At 41.4% G+C, this 14,841-nt stretch overlaps 3 protein-coding genes across 10 annotated transcripts in view; 2 read left to right on the forward strand and 1 right to left on the reverse strand.

Annotated features, from left to right (window-relative positions):
• Positions 1-6,770, forward strand: part of CUL1 (cullin 1) — a 73,964-nt gene extending 67,194 nt beyond the window's left edge. Inside the window, exons 21-22 of the mRNA XM_042471207.1 lie at positions 4,548-4,661; positions 6,254-6,770. Of these exons, the coding sequence (XP_042327141.1) occupies positions 4,548-4,661; positions 6,254-6,334 (195 nt within the window). The 3' untranslated portion in view covers positions 6,335-6,770. The remainder of the gene's footprint in view (positions 1-4,547; positions 4,662-6,253) is intronic.
• PIGA (phosphatidylinositol glycan anchor biosynthesis class A) overlaps positions 1-14,841 on the forward strand; it is a 579,723-nt gene that overhangs the window by 308,345 nt on the left and 256,537 nt on the right. The gene's annotated exons all lie outside the window — the stretch shown is intronic.
• EZH2 (enhancer of zeste 2 polycomb repressive complex 2 subunit) overlaps positions 7,811-14,841 on the reverse strand; it is a 124,353-nt gene continuing 117,322 nt past the window's right edge. For all 6 annotated transcript variants that reach the window (XM_042471203.1, XM_042471201.1, XM_042471199.1 and 3 more), the window contains 4 exons: positions 9,353-9,434; positions 8,742-8,822; positions 8,577-8,661; positions 7,811-8,131 (listed from right to left, as the gene is read on the reverse strand). In XM_042471203.1, the coding sequence (XP_042327137.1) occupies positions 8,071-8,131; positions 8,577-8,661; positions 8,742-8,822; positions 9,353-9,434 (309 nt within the window). In that variant the 3' untranslated portion in view covers positions 7,811-8,070. The remainder of the gene's footprint in view (positions 8,132-8,576; positions 8,662-8,741; positions 8,823-9,352; positions 9,435-14,841) is intronic.

Raw genomic sequence — 14,841 nt, forward strand, 5'->3', positions numbered from 1 at the left:
GATTTACAAGAGATACTGATTAACTTTTCTGGTGTTCATTTTATTACGGTTAGTCCATAAGCTTGGAGTCTGCACAATAGGGCTTTAACAATACAGATTTTTTAAAGTCTAATGATCAGGGTGACTCAAGAAAGGAGAAAAATACTTCCCTTATTGGGACACTCAGTGGATCTGTAATCACCATTGAAAATCTTTTTTTAAAAATCATCTCATATGAGGTGATAGATATATTGGATTAATGTGACCAACCAAGCTCCACACAGGGAACCTCAGTCAGCTAACCTCAGGAGAGCTGGCTCCCTTCTCCTTCCCTTCTTTCATAGGAGAGATGTCTGTTAAAGGGAAGAAACTAAAAATACAGTTTCTTCTATGAGATGGTTCTCACTAATACAGGGGGTTAAGAAAAATTCTTAATCAGAAACAAACAGCCTCCTCTCCGTTGGGGGAGAAACCCCCCTTCCTCCATGAGTGTTTTAAAACAATATAATCAGGTTTTTCTGCTAAGGGGTTGCTTCAAATCCCATTCAGACATCCTGTAGAGCCCTGAGGGGTCTGCCACAAAGAACAACACAAGTACCTCTTACCTTGTCTAGATAGTTACATTTTAAATAAGAATGTCTGCTGATGGGCTTGCCATTCAACTGCTCCCTGGCTTGGTAGTGACAAGATCTATCATGCATATGATGAACTGGGCTCAAGGCCATGAAGGTTCATGCTGCCAATCTCTTCCTTTTAGTTGGTCTCAAGGTACTACAAGATTCCTTTGCATACTGTTGGGCATGCTTTGATCGTGATTTCCTGCATGGCAGGGGGTTGGACGTGATGGCCCTTGTGGTCTCTTCCAACTCTATGATTCTATTGTTATAAGATTAGCTGCTGTGTGGGTCTGGTCCAAATAACACCATTGTCCACTGCCTTCTGAGGCTGGTAAAATGGACTTCCTAGTGCCTATGCCTTGTTTTCTGCTAGCACATGTGTTCAGATTTAATATACCATACAGCTCCATATAGGGACTTACAGCAGCCATCTATATGCCCACAGCTTGTGTGTGTGTGTGTGTGTGTATTCAAAACAAACATACACACACCAAAGTGTGATTTTACTATTTTTACTATTTTATATAGGAGACTCCATTTTACTATGCCATTATATTTTATGTGACTTGAGCTTCCATGGATTTGGTATCCATGCAAAGTCCTGAAACCAACTCCAGTGCATATCGAGGGCCTTCTGTACTATTCAAAATTTAGGTTTGTTTCCCTTTGACAGATCTTTTTTGTGGAGAAAATTCTCTCCTCGAAATTACATACCAGAGAGTTATCCAAGCCCTCTGTTACCATTTCATGATTCCTTAATCAGCAGTTCATTCAACCGGGAGACCCCTCAGTCTTCCTATAGGTTGATGATAGTCTGCTACATGGAGTTGGGTGATTTTTTAAGTCTCTAGGCAAGTTCACCCTCAGATGAAATCAGACTTAATTCTGACAACAGGCCCTGCTAACACGGAGTACATCCATGCTTCTGCATGAACTCACTAATGTCTGCGAGATAAGGGTTAAACCAGTGTCTCCCTTATCTACCCATGGAATTAGTCTTATTTTACACAAGTGCACAGATGTTCCAGTAAAGAACTCCAGTAAAGAACTGAAATATTAGTTGGTGGTCAGACATTAACATTCCTCTTTCAGAATGGTAAATCTTCATTGCTCCAAGTTAAATCATCTTAATATCACTTTCATTGCTATATCCAGTTGACAAGGTAATCAGTGAAAGGGTGGAAGCTGGCATAGGTCTAGATTGGATCAGGTTCCGTTCTGATTGATCACATCATCCACCATAATCCTAGGATTGGGCCATGAAACAAAGGGCTCCCATGCCTGACATGCCTGGTCTCTCTCCATCTCTCTATACCAATATTAGTTGAAGTGACAGTCCCTTGGCCAGAACTGCTACTCCTGTTAAACTCCCATAAAACAATATAAACAACTGCTGTTTCCTCAGACAAGATAGCCTGGGAAACACTGTTCTGTAACACATTAGTTAGCATGGAGGTGCTTCAGGACTCCCTGAAACCCTCGGACTTCTCCTTATTGAAATTCTTCCAGAAAGACATGGCCGGGGGCCTAAGGCCACCACAGCCATAAACAAACTACACTTTTAACCTCACTGTTGTGACACAGGCAAGAGGTCAGGATGGGATAGCATCCCATCTCCATGGTCAGAGACTCCTCAGGTGACTTGTTGATGCCTTGCCTACAGAACATCGTTTCTGCTCTGGGATTTATACATGGTCCTGAGGATGCTGACTGTCTTAGTTCCTAAGGAAGATCTCTCCAGTATTTGCCTGGTTGGGGCCCCTCCTGATTGCTGCCCCTTTGACACATTGGGGGACTGAGCTTGGGGTCCTGCTATCACACTAGCAGCTAAATGTTATTACAACTGATTCCATGGCAATTCAGCCAAACCCAGACCCCACCCTCAGGGTGAGCTCTAGCTTCCTCAGAGTTCACAATCATATCCCCCCCAGCCTTCTACTTTATTCTCCCAGTCATTGGACAGAATATAAAACATACACCATGCTGCTGAACCAGCCACCCATAGAGGACAAACAGCTTTTGTTCCTCTGACACCCACTTTGTTTCCTTTTAGCCCTATTCCATGGGCAAGAAGGCATCAGCCTCCATACCTATTAGGTGGATCAGGCCCTACATTACTACCTGCCTTGAATCCTTGAGAGGTTACTACCATAAACCAAGTCACCCATGCCAAAGAGTTCAGGTGCATGAGCGCCTCTAGCCATCATAGGTCCTATAGCAAAAACCATCAGGGTGGCCACATGGCAGCCACCATACAAACTTGTTAGGCATCACTAGCTTGACAGCTTGGCTTGGCTGAGGCTGCTGTTGACAGCAGGTTCTTACAGCAGGTGGTCAAACCTTGTCTCTGAAGGGCCAGTACCGCCCACCTTATTAAATCAGCTTTGGTAAATCCCAAACTACAGGATGTAGGGGTCTTATCTCCTGGGAAAAGGGACATTGGCTCTTACCTGTGATATGTCCGTTTCCCGTAGATAATAGCCCCACATCCTGGCCCACCCTCAGGGGTGCTGGCATAATGATGGTTCATCTCCACATAGTGCTTCCCTATGGGGAACAAGCTAGATTGCTCACTGGCTGTCTCTGTTGCCGTCCAATTCTCTATAGTTTGATATCCAAATAAATTGTTACGGTTTTTTTCTGGAGCATTCGGCTGTTGTACGACTGGCCTTCTAGGGTTAGCTCCACCCACGTGGGGTCACCAGAAGCTCTCTCTTTACTTCCTGCCTATTGGAGTGAGTGGGCAGAGCGTAACCCAAACTACAGGAAGTGGGGCTCTTATCTACTGGAAATGGACATGTCACAAGTAAGAGCCAATGTCCCTTTTTCTTAAGGGAGCAAATTACTTACTTGTAGGGGGAGAGGCAGGCTTTCTGGTATAAACTCATTTTTATTGTTTTAACCTTTCGACCAGCTCTCTGCTGCAGAGGTCTGAAGGGGCGTCTTACCCTCCTTATAGATTTGAGGGAAGGCAGTTGCCAGATTTCTTAACTTGAATTCAGACACTGAACATGGAAATATTTTATATGTCATGGCTGTCTAAAGGAACCGGGTTTTTATAATCTGATTCAGATCTTTGTAAGATTGTGTGTAAATGGTGAGTTATTTTGTTGAGAATTTATATGTAATGTAAATGGCGAGTATTTTGCATCAGCTTCTTAGGTAAGTACACTTCTTAGGTAAGTGCACTTGTCCTTCCTTTTTCACAGACTTGGAGTCTGCGATTTTGCTCTTTACAGGAGGGACAAGCAGGGAGGGATAAAATGGCAGCATGTGCTTTGGGCTCACAAACCATTATTTTCAGTGGGGCTTGAATATTGTGAGTTGCCATTTTTGCAGGGGGGGGGCAATTGGTAGAGGAATTGGTAGAGGCTACTGTATACAACATAGTAACCCCTCCTTGCCTGACTCCTCTAAACCTGACAGAAACAGCATTTATCCATGCTCCAGTTATTAAAATAATGGACTTCCATGAGCTGATACCCAGTAAAGTGGATTGGGGGGGGGTTACAGTTGTGTCAGTTCTAAGCAATGATCATGCATATGGAATAATTAAGGATTAGATAGGTAACTATTCCATATTCACAGTTACTATTTAGTCACAATTGTGACACTATTGCCATGATCATAATTCCCCCTAATCTACTTTACTGACCATCCTCCCAAGCTGCCTTGGGAGGAGGTCTATTCTGCCTGTGATCAGAGCTTGGATAAATGATGTTTTCATCATGTTTGGGGAGATCAGGCTAGGAGAAGTTACTTATTTAAGTACTGTATATTTCACTAAGTAGCTGGTTTGTGTTTCACTATAAGCACCAATATTCCAGTGAAGAAAGATCAATTCTGTACATTTTCTGCATGTGATCAGGTATTTGTGGTAAAAATCAATTACCGGTAATGTAAAATGTCACTATATTCCTAAAAATCAGGAATCTTTCCTTTGCTTCTTAGGCTGCAATTGTAAGGATTATGAAGATGAGAAAGGTCCTTAAACACCAGCAATTGCTTGGAGAAGTGCTTACACAGCTGTCCTCACGATTCAAGCCACGAGTACCAGTAATAAAGGTATGTGTGAAATACAGTGCAACAATGGTGGGAAAGAGCAAACTCTTGTTCTCAGTTATGCAAATCCTGAAGTGCACATTTGTAAAGAAAGTATGAGTAAACAGAACACTGTACTGTATTACTGTAAATGCAGTGTTTATGTGCAGAGGCAGGAGTAGTTTTAAGAAATTTCATTATAGTTTTGGCATAAAACGTTCATTGACATTTTAAAGCAGGAGTGGTGTGACTGAGACCTTGGAGGGCCATAGCTCTGTGCTGTACTGCTCTTGCTGACAAAAATATCAAAACATTTTTGTCCCCAAACACCCTTAAGGGAGCCTTTCACCAAATTTTGGAGTCCTCCTGGGCCATTTTAGACCAAGGCATGAGGCCTTTCTTAACAACACTTGGTTTAAAAAAAGGGAGGGCTGTTCTGAGCCTACATCACCCAGTGGGGCACATAATGTGGAGATTTGCCCCATGCCCTCAGATGATTTTGGGGGCAAAAAAAATTTCAGCTGTTCTTTTTCTCCAGTTCTCTGTGATTCACCTTTTCTTTGAATACCTTTTCTCTGCTATCCAGGACACATGAAGCACTACACTGACCATTTATTTTTATCCAAGTTTGTGGTACTATAGAGACTATGCCATGGGATGTGGTGGTTTAGTGGTTAAGATGCCATTTCTGACGATTGGAAGATAGAAAGGTTGGCAGTTCGAGGCCCAAGTGAGCTCCTGTCACTAGTCCCAGCTTCTGCGAATTTAACAGTTCAAAAGCATGTAAATGCAAGTAGATAAATAGGTACCATTTCTGCAGGAAGGTAACAGTGTTCGGTGCAGTCATGCTGGACACATGATTACCAGTTCAGTCCTCGGAAAATGCTGGCTCTTTGGTTTAGTAACAGAGCACCGCCTCCTACAGTCAGTTATGATTAGACATTCATTTCAAGGGACTCCTTTATTACACCATTGCCTTTTTTCCTAACCACCGCTCTATCCCTTTCTAAATCACATTTACTGGGCTTCTACATTTAACAAAACAGTTAAAATTTCATAAACACTGAGTTTGAATCCTATTAGTGCCATTCAAAAGCATTAAGCCCACTTTATACGTGCATATATATTTTTTCTTTCTTGCTTCATTGTGGAAGTTGGTATTCCCATTCTTCCACAATGTGTAAAGCCCACCCACCCCCAAACATATTGTTACTGATGGAGAATAGCAGGGGGATTAGAAAAGCAGCTGCATAGCCTAATGGAAACTAATAACATTCATTTACTGAGACCTATGCAGGACCCTGGCAGATCTTGGTGGAAGTTATCCTCTGGTCTGCATCTGGCTATGGAGATATAGCCAGATGTTCCTTTGATCCACAGAGCCCTCCATTAGCAATTGAATGGCTACGCGAGGAGCTATTGCAGCACGACAGTGAGCTTTGGGGGTGGTGATGGGAGCTGAAGCAAAATTCCACACGTAGAACCCTTATGCTATGCTCAACCATGTAGGATCTTATCTTAAGGTTTTTAGATCTGGAATGCTTATCTATCTGCAGAAATTATTGTGGAAAAAGTGTACATAGCAGCTCTTCCATTATCTTTCTTTGCATTTTCAGAAATGTATTGACATTCTAATAGAGAAGGAGTACTTGGAGCGTGTGGATGGTGAGAAGGACACCTACAGTTACTTGGCTTAACGGTTTTAAACAGCTGTGTGACAGTCAGATAGTTATGCGATTGAAAGAGTGAAAACAGAACTTGGTGGCCTGCTGCTGTCTGGACCTCCATTTTTACAACTGAGACCAGGACTTCTGTCCACCAGTCTTGGAATTACATCAGACCTGCTCAGGATTGATACATTTCAAATATGTAAATATGGACACCAATGCCATTTAACCTAATTTAAGAACAGAATGGAATCTGAAACCTTCTCCACTGGAGGTTGCATGCTACTGCATTTAAATCAATACATTGGCTATACAACAAAAAGCTGTTGCTCCAGGCAGCACTTACACATGTTGGCAGCACTTCAGAAGAATTTGATTTGGGCCCATGTGTTATGTGCTATGAAAAATATTTGTATAGTGTGTTTCATTTTTTAATGTGTGATAAATAAAAAAAATTAAAAATTTCTGTACAAGTTGCATTTGGTTTTATTGTTAAGTTCCATGAGTTATCTTTCTTAAATGTTAAATAAAAGATATAATGATTATGAAAGCCAGATGAACTGGGTATTGTTTTGCTTTCAAAATTACAGAGTGACTTCAAAGCAAAACACAATGCAGATCTTTAAAAGTTTGCCCATCACTACTCTATGCAGTTAGAGGAAATGTAAGCTTATTATGCTTACATTGGTTGAATATTTTCCATATAAGATTGAATCCATATCACTGAAACACATTATCTCTCCACTTAGCAAGTTAACTGAATCTCTCCAATTAGCAAGTTAACTGAATTCTGATTTAGCCATTTTCATGTCTGAGGGACACACACACACACTCTTTGACAAAAACCAGCTGCATTAACTTTTTTGTTAAACAGGCATGTGAGTGCATTTCCAAGCCAAGCACCACATTTCCTCATAGTGGACAGTCCACTAAAAAACACTCTAGGAAAATCAACATGGCAACTATAGCAATATAGCAGGATATTGGGGGGGGGAGTATGCCATGTTGAAGATCTTTAGGCTTAAACTGAGAGACAGTGACTGGATGACCTGCATAAACATAGGTTTGAACCCAGCTTTCACAACAGCACACAGGCTAAGGAAGGTACATTAACTTCAAAACTACCTAGCTGTTACTCTAAGTAGTCATTGCTTGTAAGAGGTAAGACAGTTCAAGTAGACTAATTGAAAGCTATAGCTGTGCTAGTTTGTGAAATCAGTTTGTAGACAGATCTTGTAGTACCTTTGAGACCAACTGAAAGAAAGAACTTGGCAGCATGAGCTTTCATAGACTTAAGTCAACTTCCTCAGACTCATTACAGCTTCAGGAGACAGTTGCAGGCTGGAATGGCCATAGCTTTCTTTAATAAAGAAAAGTTTTGCTCTGTCATGGTTGTATACTCTACTCAAGCAATGAGCTTTCACAAAGAATACATGTACCACATTGTGGAAATATTTCTAAACATTTATGCCAGCCTTGTTTAAAAATAGGGGTAGACCTTCTGAATTCAAAGTTCAAGTATCCTTTATTATTCAAGATTCAAAAATGTACCACACTGCATTATTGCAAAACTTCAATGGTACAAAAAGTATTGCAGCTGGTGAGAAGGCAATAAATTTGTTAAAAATTTCTCACTATAAATTACAGTTACAGTACATTGCAATTTCTGCACTCCAAATTGCATCAAATCAGTCTTCAAAAAAAATTGCCCACAGTACTTGAAGCTCCTGAAGATAAGGCAGCTGTTCTGTAAGAGGTAGCTGGTATCAAGGGATTTCCATTTCTCGTTCAATGCCTACATACTTGAGGGCATCAGCCTGACTGTATCTGAAACCAAACAAAAGCATTTGAATTTGGATTTTCAAATAAACTGACTAGTGTATCCTTTTAGACCCACAAACAATACAGAAATAAACACTAATTCCTCTTGCATCCCACAATTCTATAACCTACCCATCATGCTACACTGCACTGTGGCAGACAGTTAAACTCATAACCCTTGGAGAGTGGTAGACTGTTTTTGGTGGTCTTTAAATAGGTTCAATGACCATCTTTCAAGAGTGCTTTCGTTGTGTATTCCTGCATGGCAGGATGTTGGACTATATGGCCCTTGTGATGCCCTCCAGTTCTTAAGATTATCGGATTCAATTTCTGTCTGTAGGAGTAGCAGGTTAAGCAAGTTAGAACTCTCACAATCTAAACATGAAACACATCTGAATAAGAAACACTGTCTTTTTAAAATGAAGTTAAGAGTAAATATGTTGTAACCTACCTGTAATCAAAAAACAGTTCTTCACCAGTCTGAATGGCTCTCTTAGCAAATATGCCTATTCTGTGATCTCCATTAACCATCATGACTGCAAAAAAGGAGAGTTATTTTAAAATCTGCTTGAATTACATATCTTGCTGAACTGCTGTAAAATGTGTAAATGTTCACCTTTTGCATAGCAGTTGGGATTGACTGAATGGTTTGCAAATCTTATTTTGTTACCTTTCCGTGTTGCATCAACCACAAAATCTAAATTTAAAAAAAAAAAGCTGTTAGAATATTTACTGGAGTAGTTTGCTTAGCAGGACAAGCTTTTCAAGTGTGTTACTACACTTATTATGCTTTAGTCACTGGTTTGATTTGTAGATAGTGTGGATTAGCAAGAAAGTCCTCTTTTCACAACATAAAAATGTTTCCTACACCATCATAAATTTCTATTGAAGCTTTTCTTGCTACGGTACTTTCTTTAAAACATTTTGATATTCCCTAGTCATCAATAAACGTATCCTGTTTTGCTTGCTAATTAACTGTAAACTCTACCAAGGTTTGCTTAAACGTTATATGTGGCTTCCTCAACTCTTGCCCAAAACTATTAGAATAAAGCTGCTGTTCCACTACCACCATCCCATCAAGGCAGATAATTAAAAACAAAACAGACTCAATCCCCTACTGATCTGTTATGGTGACTCAAGTCTTGGCTAGAAACCATGTAGCACTAAGGCATGTTATATATTAAATGGACTAATGCAATATGGAAGGATTAATGAATGAGTACATACCATTATTCAAATTAAACAGAAAGCTGCACATGTATTTGTCATAAACTTTTCCTCTTCTATCTGCTTCATCCTGAGAAATAATCTGAAAATAAAACATACTTATATGATGGCTTTGATAACCTGCAAATACAAACTCCTGCTCTCCTATGCCCCATATATGTTCAAATAACTGATTTTACAGATAAACAAAAAACATCTAAGTGATTAGTATTATGCCACAGAGAGAGGGGGGGTTTTTTTGGGGGGGGGGGAATCCAAAATCTCACATGGTTTACAATTAGATTAACTTATGCATTTTTTGGTACATGCCTAGGCCATCTTCTGGTTGGTGCAAGGAGGAATTCACACAGTTTGTATTAAGTCCATCACTAACCTGACAGGCAAATTTCTAAAAATTATTTTCTCTGGTCTTCCTTTATGTCACCTAGAAGAGAGCATCTTCTAGCTAGCTCTTTGTGTCTGTTACCTTATTATTATTCTGTTCAGTCTTTTATGATATGAACTTCCTTTTCTTCATAATAGCTTTTTAAAAAAATATTCTCTTTTTGGTTCCTTGTTCCCTCTAACTGAACTCATAGGGAAGATGGTGTAAAGAAGTTGCCCTTAGTGTAGCAAATTGACCACAGAATTTACAGTGGCAATGACACTTGCTGCTAAATGGTCCGCTCACAGTGTGAAATATTGCTGGTTGACTGGCTCAGATGGCTGCCTTGGCCATGTAAGAGCACATCTAGTCACTCAAACAGCTGCTTTGAGCACCCATGTAGCCATTAGCACGACAAATAGTCACGTGGGGGAAGTGCCCCCTCAGCTTCTAGAACCTGGGAAATGGTAGCAAAGGAGATGATATTCTGATGCCAGCACTTGAGTGTCTGGATAGGTCTGTGATCAAGGAGCCCACCAAGGGTTGGACAAGGGTGGTAGGCTTGGTTAGCTCAGTCACCCACCATTTTAGAGCAATTATTTCCTCTGTTGTAGCCCCTCAATCTTTAGCTTTGCTGCCAAGATAGACAGCAAAGACAGTAATTTTCTTAAGGCGGATCTTACCACATTCACCCATCGCCAGCCACTATGCAGCCCGTATGCAACCCAGGCTTCACTTGCAGCTTTTCAAGAATGGGACTTTTCCATCCTTGAAAAGGTGCAGAAGCCCAGAGAAGCCTGGGTTGCATATGGGCTGCATACTGCCTGGCGATGTGCAAATGCAGTAAGAGCAGCCTGATCATCATCATCATCATCATCATCATTTATATTCCATCTTTCTCCCAATATAGGGACTCAAGACAGCAAACAACAAGAAAGTTACATCCTGAGTCGATCCCAGCAGCAAAGCTAATGCAATAATCTCCCTAGCATTGTCAATGGCAGTAACAGGAGAACTATTAGCTCCTTCAGATTGCTACAATTCTAAAATAAATGACTAAGGTATACAGGGGTTTGTTTCTTTTAGTACAGTGCTCCTCAGGCTATCTGATAAAAAATAAAGAACCTTCAAGCCTTTTCTTGGTTCTTTATGAGACTTAAGAAGTAGTTTAAGTGAAGAGATTGTAGGACTATCAATCCTATCAATTTGGTAGGGGTACAGAAGATTTCAGATATCTGATTAAAGGGTTTCTACCTACCCAATTAACTATAAGATGTTTTAGTTGTACCTCATGGACAGTTAGATAGGCATTCAACTCTACATTCCAGTTAGGGATTCCATAAATTCTCATAAAGAAATACTCAGATGCTTTCTTGATTGCACCCAAGAGAAACTCTAAGGTAATTTCTTGATATTGGCAGTGTTACAGCCAGCAGACACATAGTTCCCCCTGCCAAAGACTTACAGAGAGGAGCCAGATCCATTGAGGGAGGAAGAAACCGTTAACATTCTCAAAGGTTAACTTTCTAGTTTTGGCATTGCAATCATATAATATGTTCCCTTAATCAGAATATACAGTATTAGAGCAAGGGTTTTCCATGCTTCCCCTTATTCACTGAAGCCTACAGGGAACCTGTCAGCCTGGATGGCAGAGACTGAAGTCTTGTTTGACTTCCTGCACGTAAAAGATGTCCTACTTGGAAGGACAGGTTGCTTACTTGTAACTGTGCTTCTTCAAGTGGTCACCTGTGCCCTCACACAAATAGGTTTTCATACCGGCTCAGAGCCTCCATTAAAAAATTTAAAAGGATATTGAGAAACTGGAGCATATCCAAAGGAGGGCGACTAAAATGATGAAGGGTCTGGAACCCATGCCCTATAAGGAACAACTTAGGCAGCTGGAGATTTTTAGCCTGGAGAAGAAAAGGTTAAGAGGTGATATGATAGCCCTGTTTAAATAATTGAAGGGATGTCATACTGAGGAGGGAGCTAGCTTGTTTTCTGCTGCTCCAGAGAACAGGACCCGGAACAATGGATGCAAGCTGAAGGAAAAGAGATTCCACCTCAACATTAGGAACAACTTCCTGACAGTAAGGGCTGTTCGACAGTGGAACACACTCCCTCCTTGGAGTGCAGTTGAGTCTCCTTCCTCAGAGGTGTTTAAACAGAGGCTGGATGGCCATCTGTCAGGGATGCTTGAGATTTCCTGCATGGCAGGGGGCTGGACTGAATGGCCCTTGTGGTCTCTTCCAACTCTATGATTCCAAAAATTTTCTACAGCTGAGTAGCTTGGGGAAAACCCCACCTTCCATCTACCATGCATGTTTCCCTCAGTTTCAAAGTCAGTCACGAAACACAGAGGGACCTGAAAAGAGGGAGGTAGTGTGGGTTGTGTGAGGACACGGATGACCACCTAAAGGACTAAAGTTACAAGTAAGCAACCTGTTATCTTTTATTATGGTATGTGTCCCTCACATATGGGTGATTGAAGTTTACCAAAGGATGGTGGGTCAGGTCACTGAAGAATGGAGAGAACAGCACATCCAAATTGAGCATCAGCCCTGGCACCGCAATCAAGCTTTTTAATGTTGTATAAATATGAATGGCTGTGACTACATGGCAACCTTACAAAGACCTTGCAGAGGAACTGCAGAAAAAAGCCATAACTCTGGTACAGTGAGCTTTACATCTGGTAGGAATAGGCCAAGTTGTAAGTTCATAGGAGTGCCATATAGTCTCCACTACCCCCTTTGACAGTCACTGAGAAGACGTGATGTCTCTGTTTGGGACTGGCATAACCGATAAACAGCCTACTTGTATTACAGGACAGATGTATACTGTACATAGAAGGCTAAGGCCTACTTACATCCAAAAAGTAAGAGTGCCTTCTCTAAGATAGTTGAAAATAGGAGATAAGTACAGTCCCATACACGGGCTTCCCGTACACAGACTTGAGGTCACATGGACCAGAAGCCCCATTTAGATGAATGGTGCATGCGCCCATGGTGTGTGTACCACACCACATACAGGAGCATGCCCTATTCATCTAAATGGGGCTTGAGCACGTGCAGAATTCGCTTTATGGGGGGGGGGGGGGGGGGTCCAGAACATTTCCCCTGCGGAAAGCAAGAGTCCACTGTACCATAGTATAATGTCCTGATTTAGATGGAATTGAGAGGCAACCTTGGATAATAAGTTTAACATCTGGATGAAGAATGACCTTATTATGATGAAAGGAAAGGAAAGGTTTGTCACATCAAATGTGTTGTGTTCACCTGACCATCTGGAAGAAGCAATCACAACAAAAATACTACTTTAAGAGTGTGGAACCACTCATCGACAGATGCTAGAGGTTCAAAAGGCTTGCTCATCAATTGTGATAAAACTAGCAATATGGCATATCAGGGCTGGAGCCATGACTTGTGGGGTCCAGATGCACTATCGTGCCTTGCAACTGTTGCTCACAGGCACAAAAGGCCTGGATAACTGCCAGGGCACTGATATACAGACGAGACACTTGAAGTGATGAATGACCTTGAACTGTCATATTCGCATTGTGCACACCCCAACCTCTCAAGAGATGTATCGGTGGTAACCACACAGGATGCATCTGTCTCACTCTTGGTTTTATGTCTTCTTAAAGATATATATTTATGATTTTACAGATACATAAAATAAAGAATAATACCCAATAAACAATAAGAAAAAGGAAAGAAAAAAGGAAAGACTGAATGATAGTAAAAGAATAGCAGTAAGAAAAAGATATGGAAAGCCACTTCTCTTTGTTATATCAGTTATATCCATTTATGTACTCTTTATCTATCCCCTTCCTCTCCATTGACGCCCCCTTGTGGGAGAGAGGCTTGCGTACCCTAATGAAATTGTGAGCTATGCTGGCGGTGGTATAATAGCCTCCCATGCCAGACAGGTCACAACCGAAGTGTCTGACCAAGAGCGCCAAAGGACAGGAAGGGCTCTCTAGCCATATGTAAATTTAAAATGTGTAAATTTACAGTGCTAGCCTTATAAATAAAGGATGATGATGATGATGATGATGATGATGATGATGATGATGATGATGATGATGATGATAATAATAATAATAATAATAATAATAATAATAATAATAATAATAATATGGCAACCATCCTAGGAGAAGGAAAACTCTAATCCCAAACCTGGGCAGATGGTGCTCGTCTAACCCTGTAAGGTCAACTATCTAAGAGAAGGAAACTCTAATCAAACCTATGACCTGAGGTCATCCGCTGCCACTGTCCATGCTTGTCAAGGCCTCAGCAGACGAACTTCTGGTTTAAACGGTGAGGCCAGTTCTGTTCATGCTGCGCTCCACCAGAAAAATCTATTGCACAGGCTTGAAGGATACATCCAACCTCCGAAAAAGCCCTGTAGCGATAGGCGAGGGACAAAACGGCAGGTATAAAGATGCACTGGAAGCCACAGACCCAACCCTGCATGCAGGCGGTTCAGGACTTTGGTCACTTGAGACTGACCCAGGGGATGACAGTCTTGTTCGGCAGCATCCTGAATGACCAAGCAGCCTTTTTTAAGGAGAGCACTGCTTGCTCCATATGGAAAGAGGCCTAGAAAAGGTGACCTAATGAAAGCTCATCCTCATCTACTCAGTTGGCTAGCCACGGCCAACGCGCATCTTCTGATGCGGTCAAACAAAGACAAAGAAACAAAGGCACACACCAGCCTCCAAAGGTGCAAACAGACTAATGCTTGCATGCTGGAACATCAGAACCATTCAAGATTCTGCAAATAGTGGACGTCCTGAGCGTCGTTCTGGTCTAATAGCCGATGAACTGTCACGACTTAACATAGACATTGCTGCTCTTAGTGAAATCCGTCTTCATGAGGAAGGCAGCCTTAAAGAACACAGTGCTGGCAACACACTCTATTGGTCTGGCAAACCCAAAACTGAAAAACATCTTTCAGGTGTAGGCTTTATGATCAAAAACTCCATTGCCTCCAAACTCAAAACCTTGCCAACTGGACACTCTGATCGCATTATCTCCTTACACCTCCTGCTACAGAGAGGAGGAGGAGAGAGGTAACTGGGCAGCCATTTTGAGTGGTGACTGTTTAATTTTTTTTAAACTCT

The sequence above is a fragment of the Sceloporus undulatus genome, chromosome 6, assembly GCF_019175285.1.
Source record: "Sceloporus undulatus isolate JIND9_A2432 ecotype Alabama chromosome 6, SceUnd_v1.1, whole genome shotgun sequence".
Lineage (NCBI taxonomy): Eukaryota > Metazoa > Chordata > Lepidosauria > Squamata > Phrynosomatidae > Sceloporus > Sceloporus undulatus.